A 26,812-nucleotide genomic window follows, 5' to 3' on the forward strand; every position below is an offset into this window, starting at 1 on the left:
AAACGTTGTCTTAAGTTACTGCAAATGACCAAACATGGCAACTTTAAAGTTATAGTGTGAAGGATTTGAAGTCAGTCATCTTTGATTTGACTAAATACATCGCAATGATTGAAAAAGTAGTCTCAATGTCACAATTTAATGTGACTAACGTAATACGATATATAGTGGCCGTAGAATACAAGCTACTCTTTTATTTAATGTAGTTTTTTGGCCTCAGCTCAAGCTCCCCCTCCCCACCTTAACAAGCTAGCTAGCATGTTTGGGCTCCATAATGGAGGAACAGACGTTGTTTTCAACGGTGAGAGGCTAATCAAGTTAAGAGTTTCGTTTAAAGTTACTGCATTTAGTTTTTACTATTAAAATATACTCAAGTAGCATTTTTACTCAAATAGCATGTTAAAAGCTGATTTCTAATCAGTTTTTATAACGTTACACATTTCGGAAGAAAAATCAGCCGTTTTACATTTTGAGACAAAGTGCGCTGTTTCTTCTTTCTCATGGAACGTCTGTTATTGTGTTTTGAGCACAGTGGCTGGTGTTTTGCTGAACCCAAGTTCACCGGCTCTCACTGAGGTTCTCCATTAACGTTACGTTAGTTACATTCAGATGGCACAAACGGCTTTCTCGTTTTTTCCTGTTTTCTCGGAAAAACGTTTTGCTTTCAAAACTGTGGTTGCAGCTCACACTGACAGATAAACAGTGAGATGCGTCTGTGAATGTTGGGTTGAAATCAGTACGTAGAGCTTCGTACTGACTGCTGCCACAGAGAGACTGAGAGAAATGCTTCGTTAGTCCGTTTTGGGCATCTTTGACTTTAATATTTATTGTTTGGCATTTGTTGATGTGCATATATCTGTGGTGCCTTTAGATGTGCTGCATTTAGACAGACAGGAAGCTTTAAGAGAAACATTACCGCTTCTGTCTTCCGTGCAGTTTGCTAACACTGTCACTTGCTATGGAGCTAAGTACACTGTTAGGATGAGCTTGCCTCATGGCTCTACTGGGGGACTTCCTGACTTTGCTGAGATTATTCAGATAGCCATTTTAAACAACCGTGCACATTTCATTGTAAAGTTACTACAAGCATGGCATGAAGAGCATCTTAGATCTTTTCAACTAGAGAACACTGGCAAAATGGCTCTTGTTGAGCAGCAGAAACTTGGTGATGTACAGTGTACATGGCTGCATACAGTGTGGGAGGAAAACGCTTGGTCACACTAAAACGTCACATCTGTTGTTTGTTTTAGGTAATTTTGATAAATTATGTTAACCTTTACATCTCATAACATCTGTTTTTAAAACCATTGTTCTGGAAATATAACAACAGGATCCTTTTTTGTTGACATTTTAGCAATTTAATAATCATAATTATGGCACACGCATTTAATGTTACGATTATAAGTGTGGTGTTCCACTTAAATAAGTACAGATTTTATTTATAAATGGTTTTTTTTATACAGGTTTTTTTTATGTACTGTATAACAATATATTTAACTTTTTTCTATTCTTGTCTGGATGGCAGAGATGGAGGCAAAAACTCAGAGTAATAATTGACGACCGAATTGAGAAGTTGGTCCTCCCATCAGGCATCCCGCCCACTGTGGAGGAGCTGCATAATATTGTGAAGGAGACCTTTGGGATTTCTACTGAGTTCAGTCTTCAGTATTTTGATGTGGAATTTGAAGATTATTTTACTCTTCACAACAGTGATCTTATCAAACACAAAGGCACCATAAAGGGAGAGGATGAAGAAAGTCAAGAACAAGAGAGGATTCAGTTGTTTACTGAAGTAAAGAAAGAGGACAACAACGCATTGATAAAAGAAAAAATGGCCAAAACATTTGCACACAGAAGAAACGAAATCATTAACCAATCACCCAGTATAGAGAAAATTAAAGCCAGATGGCCCGCTCTATTTGAGCCGTCTCACGTGAGTTATAAGTGCATGCTAATCAGAAATATTCCTAGTCAATGTGAAGGATTGCATTTGTGATTCTGCATTTAGCTATTTGATACAAAATGTGTTGCGTTACTGTCATCTATTTTATAGATCAAATTTGATCCATCTTCTTGCTTTTGAAAAATGTCGTAAGAACAGTATGTATGTTTGTAATATTTGAGGCTTTAAAACTGGTTTCATGATTTATCTTTCAGATCCAGGATGAGTTTCACAGAATCACAATGGTGCATCTTGAATCAAAGATCATGTCCAAACTGGATGAATATACTCCTCGACTTCTGAACCTCTTCCACTCCAAGGGCGGAACCATGGAGTTGAGGTTGCAGGCTATCCTACTCGAGGTATCCTTCATTGAGCATTATGGTTGCTAATATTTCATTCTCAAAATTTTGTTTTTAAACTTCTGGAATATCATTACTTAAATTTACTGGAGGTTAGTCTGTGATTCTCTTTATCAATGGAATATGAAATAATCGCATGAAAATGTGTTTCAGTAGTGTTTTATTACACTGGTCCTCAAGATGGCACAGGAAGGATCCTTGAGCTTATTAACAGTAATATAAATCACCAGGTGTTTATTTTTTTCGTTTCAGACTCCAAGCAATCCTGACATCAACATGACCAGAGATGTTACCATTTGATGTTTGATGATGTACCTTGGGGAATCTACAGATCAACTCTTACAAGAGTATGATGTAAGTTTAAGTAGATATTAAAATATAAAGTAGGTGATTTATCTCATCTCTTCTAATTGGTATTCGTTGGAAATTTTTAGTGTTATCTCATATTTGTCTAAAACACTGACAAATAGAGTGCATTACAAGAACGGCTGACAAACTCCAGATTTTCTTGTCCAAACAGTTGTAAGCAATTTGGGAAATAGAACCTTCTCCTTTAGCTGTACTGTCTAATATGCACAATGTTCTTGCTATTACAGGATGCTGATGAAGACAGTGTGTCACAGGACCTTGCTGTTCAAAGCCTGAAGATCTACAACATCAAAGCTAACACGTCAGAGGATCCAGACATCGGTATCGTGGTGGACCAGTGAAATTCTAACTGCTCTGGGTAACTTTCCAAGGGCTTGCTCCCTGCTTGTTGGATTGGTGTATGCTATGAGTCTTGCCTATCCAAAGAAGCTCAGATACACGTTTGAAGTGTTTCAGAAACTTCTCCTCGGACTGGATAGTTCAAAGCTCTCCACAAAAGTGAACAGCCTCAGGAATAAACTAATGGCTTAAGAAAACGGACCCTTACTAAACAAAAGGGAATAGACAAGCCACTGTCAAAACCAACATGCAAAACTTTGTGACATGCTCTGTGAAGTTAGTTAAAATTTGGGTAATTTTCAGTTCAGTGGATTTCTGCATGTGTATTTTTTCTTGCAGTACATTACAGTTAACTAGCCTTTCTAAGGACTGACCCCTTGTTCTCATATGTGGTAGTGCGGCCTGTTATATGGCTTTGGATCTGTTCAGGTCTGTCACATGAATCCTTGTCCCTTTATACAGCATAGAGAATCCACTATTGCCTTTTTGGAGAGTCCATGCAGGCTTCACCACTGAAGGGTGATGATCTGCAGGCTGCAAAATGCTGTTGTGTTTCATTTGCACTTTATATAATATGTTTTTGTTCAGTTCTGTCTTTCAACTTATTTTTCGAAAAGGAAAGTAAGTGTCACGGAGCCAACAGCCCCAACACAGTGACAAGATGTAGCATGAACATGCAAAACAAGAAAATGGAAGTTTTTATGCCTCAAAGGTCTCGCCCATCTTTCACATATTGTCATGTGTTTTCCCCAGGTAAGATTTATACTTGTGTTGTGCTCTGCATGCCTCTTAAACATAAAGTTAACTATGTTTATGTGATTGATAAATTGTTGAAGCAAGCTTAACTGAGTCCAAGTTGATTTTTGTTGATGTGATGGCTCTAAAAAATCATGTTAACTATACTTTGAGCAGAGTGGCACTATGTGTTGACTTGATACTGATATATTGTATATTGCCCCTTCTCTGTTTTATTGTTGTATTTTGGAATTTTGCACTTGTTGGGTGCTGGATAATCACGTTTTATAAAGTTTCACAAAGAAATGCTGCTGCTGTTTAATTTGTTGTTTTTTGATGCCACTCAAGTTTGGTCAGTATATTGTGTAAATTAGGCTTAAAAAAATTATGGCAACAAAGTGACACTCAATATTATTGAATAGATTTAAAGTCCTATGACACAAATAATAACTTAGAATTTATCAATTATTTTAGCTACAAATGACTAAGAACAACAGTGTTAATGTGTTGAATCAATCAATAATGTGCTAAAATATGAGTTGATATCATTTATATTATTTACTTAATCCAAATAATTTTTATGCTGATCTTTAGTAAATCCAAATCAATTTCAGCCATTTAATTAATAAATATAAAATTAATTTCACCTAGATTAACAGTAAATATGAATCAATTTCCCACAGATATTTCGTAAATCTAAATAATCTTTTCTCAGAAACTTAGTAAATAGAAATAATTTTTCCTTGTAAAATTGAGTTGGATTTACTAAATATTTTTTGTCAATATAACTTATCATTTGGCTTGATATTACTAAATCCAAGACATTTCAGCTGTTGATTTTATTAAGATGTACTTGATTTTTTTAAGTTAAGTTAAGTTAAAATATTCAATACTTTTTACTCATTATTGTAGAACATAAAATCTACTCAATTATATTACGTGTCACTTTGTTGCCTCAATTTTTTTGAGTAACCATTGGTCAAATTTTTCTGAGTGCAGCTCATTTGTTGTTAGTTTACAAATCACTGAACGGTTTAGCACCACAATACATCAAAGATCTGCTGTTGTATCAACCTTCCAGAACCCTCAGATCTTCTGGTTCTGGTCTGCTCTTCATCCCCAGAACCAGAACCAAGAGAGGAGAAGCAGCTTTCAGCATCTATGCACCAAAAATTTGGAACAAACTTCCAGAAAACTGTAAAACAGCAGAAACCCTGACTTCCTTTAAACCTCAACTAAAAACACACCTGTTTAGAATTGCATTTGAAATGTAATATGTAACAATGTATTGTCTATTATATGTTTCATGACGTTGTGTTTTTGTGTTTATGATGTAAAGCACTTTGAAATGACTTACTGCTGAAATGTGCTATACAAATAAAATTTGATTGATTGATTGATTGATTGATTGATTTCAAGCGCTAGAAAACAAAAATAACAATAATGACGTTTGCGCAGCGCTTATGTTTTATGTAACGTCCATGACCCCGCCCCCCGCCTACATATCCCAGAATCCTCTGACGCTGTTTCTTCAGCCTGCAGCACCAGCTGCTCTCTCTGAACCGGACTCTGCTACTCGACTGCCAGCTGTCACATTATATTGTCACGCGTTGCTTGCGTGCATCCTTCATTCTCCCCTTCAAGATGAAGCACACATTCGGCTGAAGCGACGAAGGAGCAGAACGGGAACATGAGATGGAGATAACCCGGGCCAGACCGTCGCTGTATGGAGAAATCGGTAAGTAGCTTACAGCGTGTGACTAAACCTCAGAGACCGGTTTATAAAAAGATTTGGCCAATGGTAATGGGAGCCTGGCAGATGCGGGTTTTGCGGGAGCTTTCGTTTGTTGGTCCCTGAAAGTGGTGGTGAACGCAGAGCCTGGCAGCCTCGAGCTCGACGCCAGGAAGGAGGAAAGTGTTGGGCATCGTCCAGGAGGGCGGTCGCCCAGGGGGACGTGAGAAAGCATGGGCCACGAGATTTAAAAGGTGCCACTTGTTTGTCCGATTGGACAGATTGAGTGTTTTTCTATTGCTTTTAAACATTTGCACTCAATTTGGGGAGTATGTGTGCAGTGGCACAAACCGTGGTTGTGATGCGTCAGGCACCAAAACTGATGGAATAAATATTTCTAGTCTGTATCTGGCAGATGATTGTATATTAAAAACCCTCAGGGGGAGAAATATTATATTATATTATATTATATTATATTATATTATATTCTGTAAAAACACCTCAGAAAGTACTTGGCTGTGACCCTGTATGTGCCTCATGCTTGCAGCTGTTGTGTGAGTTGTTTTTAACACATAGAATAAACTGAATGTATTAAAAATAAATATCTGCCGCTTGACCTTTATCAGAGTGTCTTGAGTACTCCATCTAGCAACCCACAGACTCTTGTCTCTGTAGTGTAAAAATAGATTTCGATAGGAACTTTCCTGCAAACATTACGTGGCTAAATGACTATCAGTCCAGTTGTGAGATGGCTGCCATGTAACACAACTGTTCGATGAAGAGGCGAAATGCTCAAAGTGGTGCAATGACAGAGAATCAAAGTCTCTGTTGTGTTTGTGTTTTTGCAGTGTAGGATGATTGCAAGCTGTACTTTATGTCCATCCGTAAACCCACATTGAAATAAAATCGGATTTGTCCATTATTATCATCAACAATGATAATAATAAAGTTGTGACCACGAGGTATTAAGTCAAGCCCACAGCCCACATGATTTTCTCCCATATCGCTAGACAGGCTCCATGGTTACAAACTAAACAGAACACATAAACTGACATCAGCAAGAACATAAACAATATTCTAGTAACTAATAATTAATGGCACAATGTGATTCTTGTCAATCACGATCAATCAAAATCAAACTTTGAAAATGCAGCAATGTGAGTTCTTTCATATTTGTAGTCAACTTTAAAGTATTTATATATGAATAGAAGTCTGCTAGGAAAACACTGACATCTCCCTAAACGGAGCTTTAAGCCTTCCTAGAGGTTTCGCTTGTCGTGCGGCGTACTTGCGTGATGATAATATAAGTATCCAAGATGGCGTCGCGGCAGAAAAAGTGTTTGATACGTTGCTTAGTGACAGCGGTGACCTTTGGGGAGGAGGGGAGACACCTGCCATGAATGTCCCAGGTCACGTTATTGTACCAATGTTAGCGCCATCCTGCATGAATTACCTGCATGTCATGTTAACATGTACAGTCCTATTCGGTAAATTTGGATTTGGGTTCTTTTGTCACATTGAAAACACATTTAGAAAAGAACATTTAAGCAAGTTTTTCATTCGACCCACATTTCTGCATTAAGAGTGTTTTCTTATTGGTCTGATGCAATATTCTAATCTAAAATGTCGTGTTGTTCAAGATGACTGTAGTTGATGAGAACTGCCGGAGGGAGTGACGCTCGCTCATACGTAAGCTCCTGTACGCTTCTAGCCACATGTTGTTATTGACGGAGGGACGACTAAAATGACGGCGGCGAAAATAAACAACATCTGAACGGCTGTTTTCCAGAGCTGGATGCGCCCTGAGTCTTGAAAGATTGTTCCTTGTGCAGACATTTCATCTTGAAACGTTCATTTGCCAGAGGGATTATTATTTTTTTAAGCCGACTTTAATTTAGCGTGAATCAAATACAACATGGTGCATTTTTTGGGTTGAAAACTTTACTTCAAAACTCAATGAGAATCGAAAGGAGAATCAATAAGGAATCAAAACGATAAGTGTTAGCAATTCCCTTCCCTATTACTAAGCATAGTGGAGGCTCTGTGATGCCGTGGGAACCTTATGAGATTGGATGGAAATGTGGTATTTTGTATAAAATTCTGCAATACCTGTGCACTTCATAAAAAGGCGAAATTATCTTAAATATTTTTGCACATTTACGATAAGAGGTACCAATAGGCGCAGAGAGGACAGCGGACGTATGTGTCTGAAAGATCAAGCTGGACAGCCGAAGATCGATCACAGCTCCACGCCTCAGACGTGAGCAGGAGCGCTCAGACTTGTTTTGCTTCTTCGTGTCTGCAGCTCATGGCCTCGGATTCTGGACGGACCGGTCAGCGGTGCACGAGGCCGCCGCGCAGGGCCGAGCCCTCCAGCTGCAGCAGCTAATTGAGGCGGGCGCTGCCGTAAACATCGTTGCCGTGGACTCCATCACGCCGCTGCACGAGGCCTGCATACAGGGTCAAACCCAGTGCGTCAGGCTGCTGCTGGCCGCTGGGGCACAGGTGAGGTGATCCGGATGGGGTTGTAGACATGAAAGTGGCTCGCCTAATGCGTTCACACGCCATTACGCGGCTGTCCTGCAGGTGGATGCTCGGAACATCGACGGAAGCACCCCGCTGTGCGACGCCTGCGCAGCCGGGAGCTTGGACTGTGTCAAGCTGCTGTTGGAGTATGGAGCAACCGTCAATCCTCCGCTCTTCACCTTTTCCCCTCTTCACGAGGCGTGCATGGGAGGTACAGGCTCACGCAGACGGCATTGCAAGTCGGCATGATATGCAATTTGATGGAATCTGCAGATAGGTTATCATGCTCACATTTCCTGGGGCTTCTTCTGCAAATCCTCTCAGAGCTTTCAAGGCATTTAGTTGATTCTGGATGATGTCTTTTCTTTATAGTGGGTGGCTAAAAGCCTTCTTAAGCTTTTTTCTGGTGTTTTAATTTACACAGATGTGTTGTTGAAAAGTTGAAAAGGACTTAGCTGGATTGGACGTTTCCTCTTTTCGCTCTCTTCGGTTTTGCTAAAAACAAGAAAATCACCGTTGTGTTCTCTGTTTTAGATATTGCTCACAAAGAGCTGATATAGATGTACAAAAATATCTAATTAATTAATTTTTTAAATTGTCAGTTTATTTATTTATGTGTCCTTTTTTCATGTGCGCATTGTACTTTTTCCTTTCTGCTTAAATAGATTATCTAGAAATGTTTACATTTTGCAAACAACAACTTCCTGTTTCTCTTGGGTAGGAATATAATTGAACTCAAAGACCTTATTTTGTCAACTGGTATTTATTGGCACAATGTGATTCTTGTCAATCAGGCTCAATCAAAAACAAACTTTGAAAATGCAGCAATGTGAGTTCTTTCATATTTGTAGTCAACTTTAAAATATTTATATATGAACAGAAGTCTGCTAGGAAAACACTGACATCTCCCTAAAAGGAGCATTAAGCCTCCCACGATCAAAAACACGAAATGAAATGCGCTTTTATTAAGACCTGTCAGTACGTCAGGAAATGGCAGCTGGGGAAAAAAAAAGTATCCTAAACTTTCCCATTTCAACAGTTTGAGAAATATTCACGTTCTTTAAAAGTAGAGATGTGATGAAAACATCTGAACAAGGGTTGAAGTTTATTTTCCCGCCATGCTGTGTGAAGAGGATGATATGGGAAGTAACTGTGTTAGTATCTGATTACAAAGCCACAGCAGCAAAAGCCCAAACATTCGCTTTTTGACTTTTGAAGTCAGAGAGCGACCCGCTGTTTCCATGCCTCCAATGAAGACACCTTGCCTTTCATATCAGGTAACTCGGACTGCGTTCAGCTGATGATCGATCGAGGCGCCTTCATGGAGGCTCACGACTGTCACTATGGAACGCCGCTTCATGTAGCGTGTGCCAGGCAACACTTCGACTGCGCCAAAGTGCTGCTCCTCGCAGGTAACTGAGCCGACGCCTCCAAGCGGGCTGGTTACCATGTTGCTTTCATTACAATCACAAACGTCAGTGTTGGAGTTAAATGAGATCCAACCAATACATAGTAGCACCTCCACCGCCTCTGACGATACGGGCGGAGTTTGTGTCTAGCTAAAACAGGGACCCCCAAAATTGTTGGTATTTTTATTTATTTTTATTTTTTTTGCAGCTTCTAACAGAAAATATGAACGCAAATGTATGCCACACCTTTCACAATTGTACCAGTAAAACATTTGGAAATAATCCGTTTTACTTTTAGCCTACAGTCATGTGCTGCTTTGTGTTGGTGCGTCGCACGAAATCCCAGGAAAATGCATCAAATTACTAGAAAGTGTGGAAAAGTTAAGTTGGTATGAGTACTGCACGAGCAGCACACAAACGTAAATGCCTCATCCAGGAACAATTTGATTTCCTTATGTCTCCCAGGAGCAAACGTGAACGCTTCCAAGCTCCACGAGACGGCCCTTCACCATGCCGCCAAGACCAAGAACACCGACCTGATAGAGCTGCTTGTGGAGTTCGGGGGGAGCGTTTTCGTTCGAGACAACCTGAACAAGAAGCCAATCCACTACACCAGCGTGGGCTCTCCCTCCTACCTCTGCCTCGAGTTCTACGAAAGTACGTGTTCTCACTTGAACTGACCGCTCCTTTTACAGGGCGAGAGCTTCGGAAAATATCAAACGTCTGGTGTTTGCTTCCTCCCTCCTCAGATACTCCCCTGAGCCTGCAGCAGCTCAGCAGAGTGGCTTTGAGGAGGATTCTCGGCACGAGAGCGCGCAAAGTCATTTCGGAGCTGCTCTTGCCCAAGAGCATCATAAGGTTCCTCTCCTACATGAAGCCTCTTGCCATTGAAATATGACCCCATTTGACTGACTTGAGCGTAAATCTGTGGCGGATGTAATGTGGCAGGCTGTTGAGAGAGCAAAAGAAAATAATAAAGAAAAAATCTGGACTATAAAATTAGCCAGATGTTTTAAAAACAGGCAGGCTGATTGAATCTAGAGCCCAAACACTCAATTGCTTTGTCTAATAAAAAGTACATCTCCTTATCAAAGCAGTATGAAACAAAGCTTTCCGTTGTGTTGGCCAGCTCAGACCTTTTTCTTTAGCAATGTGTATGAAATTACAGAAGAAGTCTGTGCACTAGTAACTACAGGCCACCTTCCTTCCAACGTTACAGCTGTTGCTGTCACCTGGAATCTGGTTTTTCATGTTTCCTGGAACTGAAACGATTAGTTTGAGTCACGGCAGCACGGACTTTGGAGCACCAGCAGCGCTCATGTAGGTGGGGTGAAATCTGTGTCCACTTCTCTGGTGAATCAGAAATATATTAGCTTGGGGATCATAGCGTACTGTGCTGATTTCTAGGAAACTCTCTATAGAGAGTCTTATGTAGAGGCAAACATTGTGTGTTTTCCACTTTGTTCACTTTATTCAACATATATTCCAGTCCACAAACAACAAAAAGACGAGGTTTTAATACGGTGGAATACATGCGTAGCTTCTTTTTTTTTTTTTTTTTCCAGAAGTTTTTGAAAGTTCCAGAAGTTTTGTTGCATCATTAGCACTGTATAATTGTATGTACTTGTACATATTCTGTAACTATATTTATTTTTTATGTAAATATGTAAATATTACAGATGGTTATACCTCTATGAAGTTCATGGAAATAAAAAGAAAACAAAATTGGTATATTAAGAATTGCTTTACATCTTTTGTTTGATATACATCATATTTCTAAACTTTTTACTTCAATATTTTCTTGCTACAGGAATATAATTTTGAATCGGTCTGAAGGGGCTTGGTTTTGATTTTCATACAAACTATCTTTAAACTGAAAGGGACAATATATTTCAGTTGGAGAAAATGTGAAAATCTTGAAAATGAATTCTGAACAAATCCTAATAAGTCTTAAATTTTTCTTTGACTACGTTGTCATGATTTGTGGAGGTGATTCCTGGTGGGAAAACGGCAATGAGTGTTGCTACAAGTTCAAGTGCAATAGTGTGGGAAACATTTTAAAAACATTTAACTAGAAACACTGAAATACAAATAGTGTACAGTTTGTAAAAAAAAAACATTAAAATCTAACATTCTAATATTACATTAATCAGGTTATCTGATTAAGTCAGTAAAACCTCAGAGAAAATAAGCATCAACTATGTGCTTTAAAAGGAAAATTAATCTGTGTTCAACTCCACCTCGCTGTAATATAAAGTGAAAAGTACATTTATTCAGTAACTCATTTCATCGTTAAACTCACCTTTAATGCTATTAAATATGATCATTTTCCTCTTAAACCTGATGAAAACATGAGATTTCAGACTAGAATTACATCAAATCAATAAAAATAAAAAATCCAGCTTAATACCAGCTTAAATGCTATATTCAGAAGGTACTTGTATCTGGCGAATATGACTATCAAGATTACAGTTTTACTCATGAGTAAATAAATCTGTAACGGAAGATATTGTTGGTAGAGAAACGACAATGAACCATGCTGCTCTTTTCGAAACGCTTGAATAGGTCCAGGTCACTAGAAGCAGAAAGAGAAAAAAAAGCTCAAGATTAGATAAAATCAACGACAGTCAGGCAGAAATGAACTTCAGGCCCCACAAAACCTACCCAAGGTGCACTCCCTTTATTTATGCATTCATTCTGTCTGAGTTGCACTGCAGCATGACTGAACATGAAAAACAATTAATCAGCTCACACTGTAGCAAACACTTAAATGCTACAGTCTGAGCATTTGGCTTTTTTTTTTTTGTTGAAACAGCCCAAAAAATTCACACTGATTTCAATGTTACTGGTCTGCTAAATGACAACGTGAGCGTCTGAAGTCGGTGTTTCACATAAAAACTCAAGAATCGGATATGACGGCCTGAACACATATTTTATTCATACGATTTGACCAGAGGAATCTCAACAGGATTCGTTACAGAAGTGTTACCTGACTGTGGGGTTGTGCATAGACTAGGAATGAGGCGAGTCATTGTTTGGGTAAAAGTAACAAGAGAAGCTGATCCACACCCTGAGAGACTCTGCTTTGAAAATAGAAATCATTAACCACAGTCCTGAACGGGTCAATTAATGTCCTATGTTTCCCAGAAAAATCTGGTAAAATGTTATGAAATAAATTCAGTAGGGTTCCTGTTTTATGTCAAATTTCCAATGTTCTCAAGCAGACATTTATACTGTGGTCAAAGGTTCACTGGTACAGAACTACAAAAATCTGATTGCTACATTTATGGCGGAAAAAAACCTGACAAACTAATGAATCCATATTAGTTTGAGAAATGGATGGGTAAATAGAAAAAATGATCAACGAACGAACTGATAGGATGGACGATTTACAAATTGATTAGAGAATAAATGGATGGACGAATCAATAAATGCATCCTGGTAGAGGTTGGGGAAAACAGAAAAATGTTTAAATTCGAAAATGCTCTTATCCAGACTTCAGCTTAATTCCAAACTTTTCCAAAAACATCCTGAAGAAATCTCAGAGAAAGAACCAAACTAGGAGAAATATCACAACGTGGAAGTACTTTTAAAGAGCTATGCCCAGTTTTCAATAATCCATTATCCACGTACGATTAGAAAAAAAAAAAAATCAATGAATCAAGAGCTTTTCAACTGACTGCAAAGTGAGTCAAAAAGTCAAACTATTCAGAAGTCTTGCTTCACTTCCTGAAGTCTGAGTCGGTCATTTGATGCTACTTTAAGCCCAAGCTGTTTATGACACGGGGGGGGGGGTCAGGAGGGGTCAAGTGCTCTTCACTGCAGAGAGGAACAGGATGACAGAGACGAAAACCAATGGCAAACCACCACCTCCTCTGTCGACCATGTAACCGATCCGAACACGCTGAGCAGACCGTCGCCTGCGAACGGCACGTCCATTCACGGCCAAGTGAGCTTCGAGAAAGGGTTTTCAGTCAGACTGCGATTGATCATTTACAGCTGAAGCCACTATCTGCACGTCGAGCAGTTTGAAAGCTCTTATCAGTGTTCAGGAGGAAATGGGATTATTGAGAAACAGTTTTTTTAAAAAAAGAGAGAAAAGGGCAGCATATCTTGTAGGACTTGAAGGTTTCTGAATGTCATAGAAGTCGAAGTTTAGAGATATTGTCTGGTCACAGCGATGAAGTAGTCCATCTGCAGAACTAATCTCGTTTCCTCTTAGATGAAGGCGAGCAAAGGGGGGAAGTCAACTTCATGTCTGTTTCTCATTTAGGCAGTCGGCTGCTTTTCCTTCATGTCGGTTAGCTTATATTTGCCAACGGTAAGAAGCAGACTTATCTTACTGTTTCAATGCAAATAAGGTTGAGTATGACATCATTTTCAAAAACTGATCACTGTCAAGTTAATGACTGATCAATTTAGCTACAATTGACATATATGAAAATGTTTTGAGGGTTTAGTCAGGTTGAAATCATTTTTCTGACTGATTTCCTCTTTCAAGCAAAAAAAAAACAACTCCTAACTCAATTGAAGTGTTAACAAGATGCTGTCAGCCATTGCAGTAGCAGAGAAAAAGGAACTAAACCTGCATCAGACTTTTTTTTTAACCAGTCGACTACACGAAACAGAAAAAAAAGCCCAAATTTCAGTTCAGAACATTATCTTTTAACACTTGTACAACTCTAAGCTGTGTTTCTTTTTTATAAAAGAAAGTTTTGTAAAGAAATGCAGTGACATTGTGTTTTAGAAAACCCATCAGTACCAGGAAGTGGCTAAAGGGGTCAAAGTACGACTGAAAAGTGAATGCAGAGCAAACAAATAAAACGCAGTACAAAGAGAAACAATCAAACACGTTTTACTTATTTTTGCCATCCAGCTCACAGGTTTTCACAGATTACATTTATATACATCTTTTTCAGTTTTCATTGAACATAGCTATATCTCACTTGCTATCTTGCAGCAAACACTTTCAGACCTGTGTAAAGCTCAGATGTCACCTTGGTTACATCAACCCTTTATCTCGGTCCAGATAACTCAACGTACGGCTTAACGCACGTCAAACACATCGACCACAGAATGAAACTGGAGAGCAACAAGTGGCGGAAAACATTTAACTCGGTCGAGTGAAATGGATCAGCTTTTTCCCTTTTTTTGTAAACTAAATACATGTTTTAGAAAACACAAAAAGCACATTTTGGACGGGGGAGAGGAAAGGGAGTTTCAGTGCAGCTAAAAAGACGAGCATGATAAGAGCAACGAGACAAACTTGACTGACAGGACACATGCTGAGGATATGTCTGTCCGAGAGAGAGGCCCCTGATTGGCTCTGTCTACACTCCGGTTTCTTTCCTCCTTTGTGATCCCTGCAACTTCTGCTCCAGCCTGTTTTTGGACAGCGTCTGACGTCGGAGCTTCGGGCCGGGAGGAGGCGGGCAGTTCTCGTCTGTCTTCTCATGGCAGGCAGGAGAGGAGAGGACGGGCTGGGCTCTGGCTGGAGCCCCCTGCTGTTGGGTGATTGCGGTGCGCAGACAGTTGAGCCACTGCTGTTTGTGGTAAACGTCGCTGACGTGCAGCGTGTGCGACTGGCCGTGGGACGGGTCCGTGGAGCTCACTCGGAAAACGTTCTTAGCTGCAGAGGCACAGGAAGAGAAGAGAGGGGAAGCAGTCAGAAAAATAATGTTATTTTGATCAAATAAAACAAAGAACAAAAACACACACACCATTCTTTGACCAATCATAAAAGAATCAGCTACTTAGCTTCACTTTTTTTAGATTATTTTTTTTATAAATTTTTAAAATAAAAATAATTGATTACTAAATTAGTTGATGATTATTTCAATCATAAATTAATCACGATTAATCGTTTCACCCCTAGCGGAAAACCGTTGTATACGAAGCAGGACTAAAGAACAGCGGACCTGAAGGAAGAAGTTGGAAAGCCACATAACCCCCTGCAGCGTCACTGCAGAGCACGGCTTTACTTACCTTTCTCTCCATTTGTGAACGCCCCCCTGAATGACCCGCCTAAGCGGACCTCTCCGTCCTGGAGGTCCTCCAGAACCAGGCCTCTCACTGGGATGGGCTGCCGGTACACCTGGAAGCAGCTCCTGTCGTTACGCGTCACCGGTCGGGTCAGAACCAGCAGTTCGGAGAAGAGGAACACGTGGAGCCTCTGGAACGCCATTTCAATGGAGAAATGAGCTTAAATCGTTCAGATTACAGTTCCAGAGAAAGGTGAGGTGACGAGAGGGGGCAGCCGCCGTTCTCACCGAACCGCTCTTGGTCCGAAGCTCGCCGTGACACAGCAGGGTTTTACACTCCTGTATGAGAGGGTCCCACTGCTTGTCATCCAGGAACTCCAGTTTGTCTATGTAATACTGGCACTCCGACTCCCCTTTCGTCACGTTGATGTCAGACAAAATGTCCTGAATTATTGTGATCTGGAGGCCAAATGGAAGAACGATTTGGAAAAGTGGCAACGAGTGAAACACAGTTCCAGTCAAAGGTTTACATACACTCATCAAATGTTTCACTCATTTGGAGCTTTTAGTGAATTATGTGAATGATTGTTGTTGTGGTGTAGAGTGGCAATACAACTCTAATGAGTTATAAAAAGAAGAAAAATTCAATATTTACATGCATCCAATAATTGAAGAAATGTCTTTCAAGACTTTGCATAAAAGCTACATGTTACATGTAGTCAACATGAAGCTTCTGGCATAATTTTAACAACTCTTACAGATTTTTTATGAAGTCTCGCTTCACTGATGCACTTGGGTTACATAATTACTTCACAATGCACACAATCATAAAAATGTTAAATATATCTGCAGGTATGTGTGAATTTTAGTGATTGTCTGAGCTACCACTTTTGAGTCTATTTGTTTCTCATGTGACTTGAGTTGAATTGAACCGATTTGAATTAAGCACAGTTCAAGGGTTTCTCAAATTTAATATGATGTACTCCATCTTCAGCGAACTGGATCAGCTGCAGCTGGATGACTGATTTTATTTCAGGCAGGTCTGTGAAGACACTGTTATAGAAATCCACGAGACAATCGATAAACGCATGGATGACTTTCTCTAGATCTTGCAGGGGCATAAGTCTTTTAAGCCTGAAAATGTTCTTCAGACGACAGGAGATCGACTTTGTAACTATCTTTGCGTGTCTCTGAAGGCTCAGGTCCGACAAAACCACAACTGTAAATCAAAGTGTGTGTGAAATCACCACGTGTCACATTAGACATGAGAACCTACCGCTCTCTCCAGACTGGTTACATCCGGGTGACTAGGAGGAGTGTGTCTGAGGATCTCCTTTAGCAGCAGAGGGTACTTCACCAGGCGTGAGCGCGGGATGTCCAGGAAGCTCCACAAATCCAACTTCCTGCTGAAAGGCGACTCCAGGCAGCGCTGCAGGAAGTCCTGCACCCGCTTGTCCTGTTTCTTCTGGTCCAGCAGTGCTTTGGCTGCAAGCTGGTTGCTACAGTAGTTTTTGTAAGCGTTCAGGCCAGGCAGCTAAAAGGATATTTTACTTTTTAGTGCACTGAAATAATACAATATGTCACATTACGCCTTCATGCTTGCATACTTACCCAGTCTATCACTATCTGGCCGATCTGATCTACTGTTCCATCAGGGCCTGTTCCCTCTGTGAGCTTCATTGTTAAGTCTGCAAAAAACAAAAAACAAAAAAAAAAAACAAAGACCACCCAATCACGAGCAGTTACACGGAAGAAATTGGGCTTTAAGGGACAGGCTGGTCAGCAGCAGCTCACCCTCATGGAGGGGGATGTATGCATCCAGGTCACCAAAAATGTGAGCTAGTTCCTCCTGGGTCATGATGGAGAGCTTGAGCATGGGGTCGTGGTAGGCCTAAATGCAGGAAGCGCCATATAGGTTTGTGAAAACATTTAATACGAGATGTTTCATTTAATTTGCAGGACGTTTTTCCAACCTTTCGTGCCAGTTGCAGATCCTCAATGAGGTCCTGCTCACCCCTGAAAAGCTCATAAATTGCCTGGAGGATAAATATAATGTATTAACCTTCCTGTTTCCTTGTTCCATCTCGAAAATGTTGACTCACACTACCTCTTGTCTTTTGATTTCCTTGGCAGAGAAGGCGCTCTTCTGATGGACGTCCAGCGTCTCTGACCACAGCGTGCTGTTCCTGCGTTTGGTGGGAGTCGGCGCCGGGGCCTTGCTGGGAGCTTTGAGAGTCGTCCCTGGCGACTTCCCATCGTTACGTGATGACATGGACTGGGGAGAGAAGAGGAAAAACAAATTCACACCTTTGTAGAAAAGACAATTACATTTTATTTCGTGGTATGAATGTGCGAACGGGTCAACGATTACCTGAATGGACTGGCCGAAGCGTCGCACTGCTCCGTTTTTCGACGGAGATATCAGGTTGACGAGAGATGAAACTTTAGCCAGTGTTCGCACTCGCTTATTACTGGGCTCCTGGAAAATGTCACCTCACATTAGCTCCACTGAATGAATGTGTAAAATCATCAATCATCATCCACCTTTAGGTTTTATTCCACATCATTAAATTAGGATGATATTTGAAATTTTTTAGGCATGGAAATGCCTATTGCCCACAATGTAAGAAAAAGATTCAACTTAACTGTTTTTTTTAGCCTTTAACATAAAATTCTGGGCCTGAATTTGAATGACTTGGTGCTTGTAATAAGGTTCGGTTTATGTGTTTAGACCATTTGCAGGTCAGGACAAGTGCAGCAGTTCCTGCAGCCCCACAAAACAGGAAATAGACTCAATAGTACTTTCCTGTTAAAACAATACTGATCGTGTCACACAGACTCTTCAAAAGTTTAACCACTCATTTAGATGCATCCGTTTATGAATGCAGACTGAATAACTGTATGGATTGCAGCAATAGCGAAGCAAAAATAGCCCTGAGAGACTGACTGTGCTTAGGAATGGCACGTTTAAGGTTTTCTCTTTATATTTTGCTTAGACAGAGTGCACAAAGTTTTAGCAGGCTAAGTCTGAACCCATTGTATGTGAGATCTGAGTCACGCAGATGGATTATAATGTGCTGTCTGGATTCTTTCAGTAGAAGGTCTGCATTGAATACAGAGGATGATCGCTCACCTTGAGGTCAAAGCTGGAAAGGCTGAGGGTGTCATCCTCCTTTTCTTTGCGCTTTCTTTTCTATAGGAGCAAAACCAAAGGTTGCTGTTTATTTTCAGACACACGATTAAAGATAAACAGAACAAATTTCATGTAAAACTTCAGCGTCTTGCCAAAGTACATATCCATCATCTGTAAGTGGAAAGAGATGGTACAAACAGTTCAACTCATTAACTTCTAGGTGAAAAGGATACAAAAAAGATGTAATTGATAGATAACTATTTACATTTATCTGGTAATCTCATCATATAAGTCATTAGTAAATAAAAGCAGCAGCACTGACAAGTGAACTCACCAGACTGAAGTCCCAGGGCGTCCCTGGAGTGAGGAAGGTGAACGAGCTGCCTCTCTGCAGTGACATTCTGCAGGAAAAGACACAAATGTTCTGCAAACATTTCACTGTGGAAACAAGTGAATGCCATCTGCAGCTGATTGTGAGCTTCTAAACTCTTATAAATTTGGCAAGTCAAATTTATCTCAAAAACAGAGAGTGACACACCCTATTTCCAAACTCTCCTGGGCTTTACTGCAGCTATAGTAGAAAGGATGTCATTTCCAAGATATTTCCCATTGACATTCGTCACGTTTGGCCTGATCATGTCAAAGAAAACGATCCGTTATGTTGACCAAACAGTGAAGCTACAAAGTGTCATGACTCTCAGAGGGAGCCAGTTGTACAGCCGGCTGTACAAACTGACCCAGTCTTATGCTTGTGCTAATCACATGACCACATTTTATAGAGATATTCACCGGATTTTTGCTCTAGTTTAGCATACTAGGTTTGCTTTCATTGTGCAATTTTTAAATTTGTTTCTTATTATATATATATTTTTAGCTACTTTTATCCAGTTATTTATCCCCACTGCCCCCAATTATTTTAATATTCTTCGTATTTTATAAATGAGTATAAATGAGTTTATACTTTGTGTAACACTTTATTGATGACTTGACATAAAATTGCTGAACATTTGTAGTTTGTACAAATTGGAATGCAGTGATCCGGCTGAAGAAAACTCCTTATCTAATTCCTTATACCACTTGCATTTATTAAAGTTGACAAATACAAAGACAATTTGAATGCATGACATAGTTTATCACTTACTACAGTGTAATAGTTCAGCTGCAGAAATGATCAAACTGTTGATCAGTTAAAATATGATTCCACTTACTCTGTTATTTGAAGATACACTGAAAAGGCTGATGCGTATTTCACTTTTCTTTGACCTGCTTGTTTTCACTGATTCAAACTGTTTTCATGTCCTGTCGACTGTAAGATATCAAACATTTTAAATTCAACAAGAAATTGATTACTCGCTAAATTATTTCTGCTTATTCATCACAGCATGTTCCATTACCTTTATCTGATTTCATTAATCTCAGATAAGTGCATCAAAAATATTTCTGGTTGAGGCATAGTTTTTAGTTTTGACAGTTAAATGAAAAAAAATAAATAAAAAAATAAAATTAGATTTTTAAAAATTTTCCCTGTCAATTACCAAGAGAATCTTTAATAACCACAGATTTGATATATTTTACAATTTGATAGTCAGTTGGGCTGATTAATGTTAGTAAATTCTATTGCTCGAAATAAAATTAGCAATTTTGTGATATTTTCTGACCAAAACAACTTCTTGTAACTAAACCCTATAATTAAGAATTTATAAGATATCTTAATAACTAATCATTCGATAATTAAATTGATTCTATCTTCGTTGCTTAAGCTATGACGAGGAATTATTGTAATTATTAATGTTTTTTTATTCACTAGAAATGTCTACAAACACTTATTAAGTGGCACATCAGAGGAATCTACGAGGCGCACCTGAAGGCATCATTTGCCAGTTAATGTCAGCCCTGCCCGCCTCAGTCGACGAAGTGGGGCTGTTATCTCGGAATAAACCTATTTTTACCTGGGTATTTTACTACTTAGTGCTATCAAATGATGAGCTGGTGTTTTTGTTCGTTTTGTTTTTGCAGCTACGTACTTCTTCGAGTTGTTTCTCCGCAGTCTTCGCGGGGGCGACGGCTCTGCAGCGCTGATAATACTCGTAGTCGACGTCCTCGATGAACTCCTCCGCAGTTTCTGTTTCTGGTTTCCCACCGTCCTTCCTTGAACTTCCTCGTTTTCTTCCATTTTTTGAGTTAGTTAGTTGTCAAATATCCTATACCAATGTGTATGAATGAGTAAATGATCAAAAACTAAGTCCGAGTGTCTAAAAAGTTGCTTTATCTATACAAAGAAAACATGGAATCAATGACAACACACACTGGACGGCGGAAGTTTGAATATGGCGGATTATTGGAAATGGACCAATCAGGAGAAAGCGCAGAACATTTGCTCCTCCCATCTTCCGCTGAGGGGGCGGAGCCAATATTGAACGTTGCCAGATGATAATTATAATCAGAGTCTGGTAGCACTAGAATGAACAAAAACCGACGAGAAATGGCTGCAGCTATCTGTCCTACAAAAAACGAACTTATTTCTGATATGTGTAATTTAAATGTAGTGCATATCTCAAGTATTTTTCTAACTACTATTATTACATTGCCCTAACACCAACATAGATACTACTACATGTCAAATAAGGTGAATCACCTTATTTATGCAAAAAATAAATCAATAAATGTACAATATAACCCCGTTTGGGTTTAATGGTGAATAAAAGCACCCAAAATAAGTATTAGAACTACTTTAAAATATTACAAGAAAGGTTTGCATCATAAAAACAAAAATAAATGAGCGAATAACTATTTTTTGTTATGTCTGGTCTTCTGGTAGGTGATCTTTGTTAAGTTTTCTCACACTGTAGATGGAGTTTATCTACTATATATTTTTTTATTTTTAAATTACTTTTTCTTCTCTCATCCATGTTTGTACTTTGTTTTTAAATCTTGCAGTCTTGATCAAATAAAACATGTGGAAATACATGATTAAAACAACAGCAAATGTTGGTCAGAGACAAACATGAAAGCATTTCCAGAAACCCTTAAAAAGTATCAAAACCAACTCAAATAATATATCACGTCAACGTTTGGCGTTTTGAAAAGTAAAGCGTAGTGTACCATTTCCATATTGTGACTTTCTGCCAGAGAAATCCCTATAAAAATTAGTATAGAACATAATTGAATAGCAATATATTTTATTGTTCCACAATGAGGATATAAATGTAAACATTCTACTGTTCTATGTTTAATCTTGAAGCCATGCGTTTGTTTACACTATTTAAATCCAGATAGACATGTTTTTCTCAGTGTCTAAGAAAATAAAACACCTAAAGTCAAGTGGAAATGTTCAGCCATCATACCATGCAAAAAGAAAATGGGTTCTGCGACTTGACACCAAAAAATCTTGTGTATAGATGCTGACAGAAGCTGATAAAGTGTTACTGTCCGCAGTGAAATGAGTTCTGTACTAACATATGCAAGTCAGAGAAGAAGTCACAAATCCCAAGCCTAGAGAACCACATAAATGCAACTTCAAGATAACGGTTTGATAAAACCAGGTTTCATCTGTGTAGTACTAAATTACATGAATGTGAAAATATGTTTAATATTATTTAATTTTAAGAAGTGCTAATGCAGCCACTTAATAACAGTTTGTTATATCCATACATTCTTCCACAACCGGTCATTTGAGGACCTACGATCTTGATAAAGATGAAAATGACTTGACGTTTAGTGATGCACATGCGGGCAGTCCGCCTCCCAGAACACTGATTTCATGTGGTGCTAGAAACTGGGTACAGAACATCTATGCTCCCAAATGAAATCAGCTCCTGGGGGCAGATTGTTGGATGAAAATATTTAAATCTTTTGGCTTCATGCAAAATTATACAGAGAGAAGGAAATTCTGGATCCAGATGCACAGCAAAGCTGAAAGGCTCTTCTTTCTGCGAGTGGCTCATCCTGCGGATGGACACCAGGGGGAGTGCTAAATCGACAAGCAGCCAAACCAGAGCCAATTGTCAGTGTCTGAAATCCAACAGCAGACTTCTACAAGTTGGACGGCTGGCCTCAGCAGAGTTGTGGCGGAAGTCCAAAATGTTCCACTTCCCTGGACCAACCCGTGTCTACAAAAACACAAAATGAACAACAACAACAAAAAATGTCTCAAGCAGCACACATATATGTACAAATTAGTTTAATTGATTTTGATTTTTTTGTATTTTTCACATATTTTTCTAAAACATAAATGTACTAAAACTAGAGGCTATATGTATTTTTTTTTACATTTTTATTATGAGGTGATGAAACTACAATTTAAATGCATTTATTTGACTTTTTTTTTGCAGATTCTACCCGAGGTGGCGGTTATAGTGAAGATTGATAGATATATTACACATGCATTTGTGCTACAACTGATATGAGTCACAGCCCAATAAAAGTGTGAAGATGTTGTTAAAGACAATCGAAACTTCATTGCAGCTGTTTAGCTGTGAACTTCCATCAGAATTACAACTTTGAGGAAAGCTATTTTATTCTTCAGACGTGGAACTTGGAAATGAAGACATTCAAGTACAATTTAAACTCGGAGTTAGTCATTTCCCCAAAGGTCTTACTTAAATGGGAATTGAAAATGGGTGAAGGGTTTTCTTGCGACAAACTCTTTGTCATCCCATCATCATCCTTTGATTTTCTCCTTTCACTGCTTACTGAAGAATTCAATCCAAAAGCAGAGACTCGCATATCATCTCCATTTTCATCCAAAGAAAGGACTAGTATGAGTGCTGCATCATATGGCATCTGGATGAAATTTAATTTTACCTCCTAGGAATTAATTAATGCTCAAGAAAAAAAAAAAGGAAAAAAAGGAAAAGCCAACTGTAAACGAGAGTCATGGGACCAGATGGGAGTCATAGCACGGATGGACGTCAGCTTTGCCTTCTCTCTGTCCAACAAATTTCCCTTGGTGTCATCAGACACCTGACAATTGAAGGCAGGAGTGAGTCAGCTGGTCGTCATCATGCAGACAGAAAGAGCAGAGGCCACACTCATGCAGATGGAGATGAGTATGAAGTTCTTCCTGAAAGCGGTTGGCCTCTACTCTGCACTCCATTAGAGCAAAATGTGGATGAGAGAGAAAGAGAGGCAGCTAACCTCAAGACCGGAACCTTTATAAACTGACTAAAGTCGATCTGAGAAATATGGTTTCGATTCTACAGTGTTGGATTGGTTTGCCTGCAGCGGCTAGCATACGGCTCTAAAAAAAAAGCAACACATTAGGTCAAGAGGGTTTGACCAGAGGCGTTGTCTCTCTGAAGGACGGAGCTTCAGCTTTCCAGGTTAAACTTCTGGCTCATTTGTTTCCGGTGAGGGACGCGGAAGTGACCTAGAAGCACGACGGAGTACAATGACAAGAAGTGCTGACTGTATTCAATACCCATCGTTGCCTGATGCTTTGAAAAACTTGCCAGTTGAGCCATTAAGCTGAAAGACCCTCCAGGGGAAAGCTGTGTGGTCTAGTCATAATTCCAGTTTTTGAAAGGCAGCCTCAACATCTCTCTGCTCCGACTCGAGGTGCCTGGTTATTTTAACAAGTCTACAAAGATCTCAGGACTCTTGCCTCAATAGTTACTAAATGTCAGGAATGTCTGGTTTTGGTCCAAGTCACAGGGATTACACACCTAGTCAGTAACAAAAGATCGACACGCACTTGATACAGTGTTAATTAGAATGTGTGTCATTTACCGGTACCAATAAAACAGCTCTTATTCCTTGATTTCCTTGACAATCAGGGTTTTTTGGGGGTTTCCCCCCCCCCCCCCTTTTTGACAAGTGACTCACAGGATCACTTACCAGTCGTTGTGCAAACAGAGACAAAGTAATGGGATTAGTTGTGCCAGGAAGTAGAAATGCCACTTAATTTGATGCTGCAAGATGAGTAACAAGGGGAGTTCAAGTACCAGTAAGTCATTTAATAGTCCGGAGCCTTATCACCTTGTCTGAAATCAAGCAGTGAGGCAAAGTGAAAGATTTGATCTCACATGGGCTTAAATGACATTATGGGCTTTTTTCAAGCTACTTATGCATGCAGTGTTTGGACAGACATGAAACACAAAGGTCATCAGTAAAAATAAATAAAAAATATTATAATAGCAGTTGAGAGAAAAGAAACCTTTTAATTTCAGTAGTAATGTCTTTCTTGCTGTCTTCAGAGCAGACAGATCACTGATAGAGTTATTAATGTCAACATTCTTGTTAGGATCAGAATCACTTAAACACAGTTTAAACTTCAAGCTAAAGCTTTCTGACTCACTGCGTTTCAAAGTGACTGTTCAAAACATGATCTAAAGTCAAACTGTGGCATTTAGAGACATACAGAAAAAAACAACAACAACAACAACAACAAAAAACAAAACGGATCAAGGACTATAAAACACGAACCTGTTGCGGGTGAAGCATCCCCTCGCCGGTCGGACCTGCAGCTCAAGCCGGAAGCTCCTGGTCGTGGACGTTCACAGCTTGCGGCTCAGACCAGGACGCGTTTGGACCCAACGAGCGGCGCGGAGGTTCCGAGGCGCTCGGCCCCCCATCACTCCTGCTTCTGCCCGCCGTCGGCAGTCATGAGCGAGCCTCTCATCCCACACAGTCGTTGTCGGAGCTCTGCGTCACCGTGGGCTTCGAGGTAAACACGCGCGCGCAGGACGCTGAGCGCCGCGTTCGTGTCAGTTGCGGGGAGATGTCAACAGTCAGCGCGCGAGGTTGACGTTCTCTCTCTCTCTCTCTCTCTCTCTGTGAAACCGCCCAGCTTCACCGTTTCACTCACCCATCATGACGAGGCATCTCTGAGCTGCTTCATTAACGCCACACGTGTGATTTGTTTGGACCACAATTGCTTTGCGTGCTCTGATAAGTACTTTATTATTATTTAAAAAAGCTTTAATAAAACTGAAAAAAAAAATAATAAAATAAACTAAAGTAACAATGCTATGCTGTATAACTTCTTCCCCGAGAGCCAAACCACAAACCACCACAATCTGGGAACTTCCCTGGCCAAGAGAGAAAGGAAGGATGAAATAGTATCCCTACGGGGATGGCAGGTGAAAGGTCACGAGTCACAGCGCAGGAATCCCAGCCTGCATTCCTGCAGAGTGACGAGGGGGGGGGGGGGGACTGAATGATTGCACCTCGCTGCTGAGGACCAAAGGGAAGCATGCACAAGCCCACCCTGGCCCTCCCACTTCCACACCATCAAAACCACGTGTTTTTTTTTTTGTTTTTTTTCCTCAGAAATCCGGTGAGTCAGCTGACCAAACGATGACTCCTCTTCTCATCTGTCCAACACTGAACAGGAAGAAGGCTGAGTCATGTATACTTCTCACCCTGATTGCTTCGCAGAGCCCCTCCTCTTCCTCGGCCTGGTTCCAAGGAACAGACCTCGATGCATTTGACATAAGCTCCACGCTGCTGTTTTCTCTTTCGCTTCTCCTCGCAAGCTAAAAATCGATGTATGGATTCCATGTGGCTCGGTTCCTTTTAACTCGTTTGACGTGAGGAAAGGAGAGGCCGAGAGCATATTCCTCCACTTGTCATTCAGACACAACATGTGCTCCTCTCCTTGACTCCTTCTCTCTGTGTATTAGAAAGGAAAGAGTCTGCAGCGTGCTGATTCACCCTCGTGTCCACCAGCTAGTGGTAAATTGTTTCATTTAATGGAGTCAAGAGGATGGTTTTAGTTCATGCGTCTCAAGTTGAAGGCATCCAGCATGTGCAGTTGATTAAAGCAGGACTATTAACAGGACGTTTTCTTTCCAGTGATGTAAAAAAAAAAAAAAGAGGTTCCAACCAGCTACTGAACCTCAACTTGATGAGGTGCAGCAGGGATTTTCTTCATTCTGTGAAAGAGTGAGTCAAATCTTCACTTTCGCAGAGTTGCGAAGAGGGTCAGCAGAGTTCGGTTGAACTTGACACTTGTGTAGCACTGTGACGCAGATGCAGGTTTTCTTTTTTGCTTTTGTATGCGTAAGCCTTTTTTTGGCACAGCGTCGGGTCCGACTGATCCAAAACGTCCTCCATCGCCAATCGTCTTTGTGGATCTCTGGGTGGAGTCCTGGAGAGGAAGGGGTCTGGCTTTAGTTTTCCGTTTTGCAGATGATGTGGTTCTGTTGGTGACTGTAAGCTGAGTTTTGAGTGGCCGAGTTAAGAATGACCCGCTCTCAGACCCAGTTCACACCCCCCTGTCCTCTCCATCACCTCTATTCTCTGCAGATTTCTTTAAGCAGCACACATTTTGGAACAGTAAATTCAC

At 40.1% G+C, this 26,812-nt stretch overlaps 2 protein-coding genes across 4 annotated transcripts in view; one reads left to right on the plus strand and one right to left on the minus strand.

Annotated features, from left to right (window-relative positions):
• Positions 1-11,154, plus strand: part of asb13b (ankyrin repeat and SOCS box containing 13b) — a 37,014-nt gene extending 25,860 nt beyond the window's left edge. For 2 of the 3 annotated variants that reach the window (XM_055041035.1, XM_055041044.1), the window contains 6 exons: positions 5,280-5,482; positions 7,782-7,981; positions 8,063-8,213; positions 9,280-9,414; positions 9,877-10,068; positions 10,161-11,154. In XM_055041035.1, coding sequence (XP_054897010.1) covers positions 5,440-5,482; positions 7,782-7,981; positions 8,063-8,213; positions 9,280-9,414; positions 9,877-10,068; positions 10,161-10,309 — 870 coding nt within the window. In that variant the 5' untranslated portion in view covers positions 5,280-5,439 and the 3' untranslated portion in view covers positions 10,310-11,154. Of the gene's footprint in view, positions 1-5,279; positions 5,483-6,174; positions 6,634-7,781; positions 7,982-8,062; positions 8,214-9,279; positions 9,415-9,876; positions 10,069-10,160 lie in introns of those variants that run through there. The other variant, XM_055041054.1, reaches the window with a different exon arrangement.
• Positions 11,155-14,250: 3,096 nt separating this feature from the next.
• On the minus strand, positions 14,251-20,836 carry LOC129366917 (neuroepithelial cell-transforming gene 1 protein-like). Its single transcript, XM_055041023.1, has 12 exons — positions 20,550-20,836; positions 18,860-18,926; positions 18,526-18,585; positions 17,764-17,871; positions 17,500-17,667; positions 17,366-17,428; positions 17,187-17,283; positions 17,004-17,080; positions 16,669-16,926; positions 15,681-15,851; positions 15,397-15,583; positions 14,251-15,040 (listed from the first exon to the last, which is right to left on the minus strand). The coding sequence occupies exons 1-12, from the start codon at positions 20,696-20,698 to the stop codon at positions 14,742-14,744; spliced, it is 1,704 nt and encodes a 567-aa protein (XP_054896998.1). The 5' UTR covers positions 20,699-20,836; the 3' UTR covers positions 14,251-14,741.
• Between the last annotated feature and the right edge of the window lie 5,976 nt (positions 20,837-26,812).

Source organism: Poeciliopsis prolifica, unplaced genomic scaffold (assembly GCF_027474105.1).
Source record: "Poeciliopsis prolifica strain line A6 unplaced genomic scaffold, Auburn_PproV2 SCAFFOLD001, whole genome shotgun sequence".
NCBI lineage: Eukaryota > Metazoa > Chordata > Actinopteri > Cyprinodontiformes > Poeciliidae > Poeciliopsis > Poeciliopsis prolifica.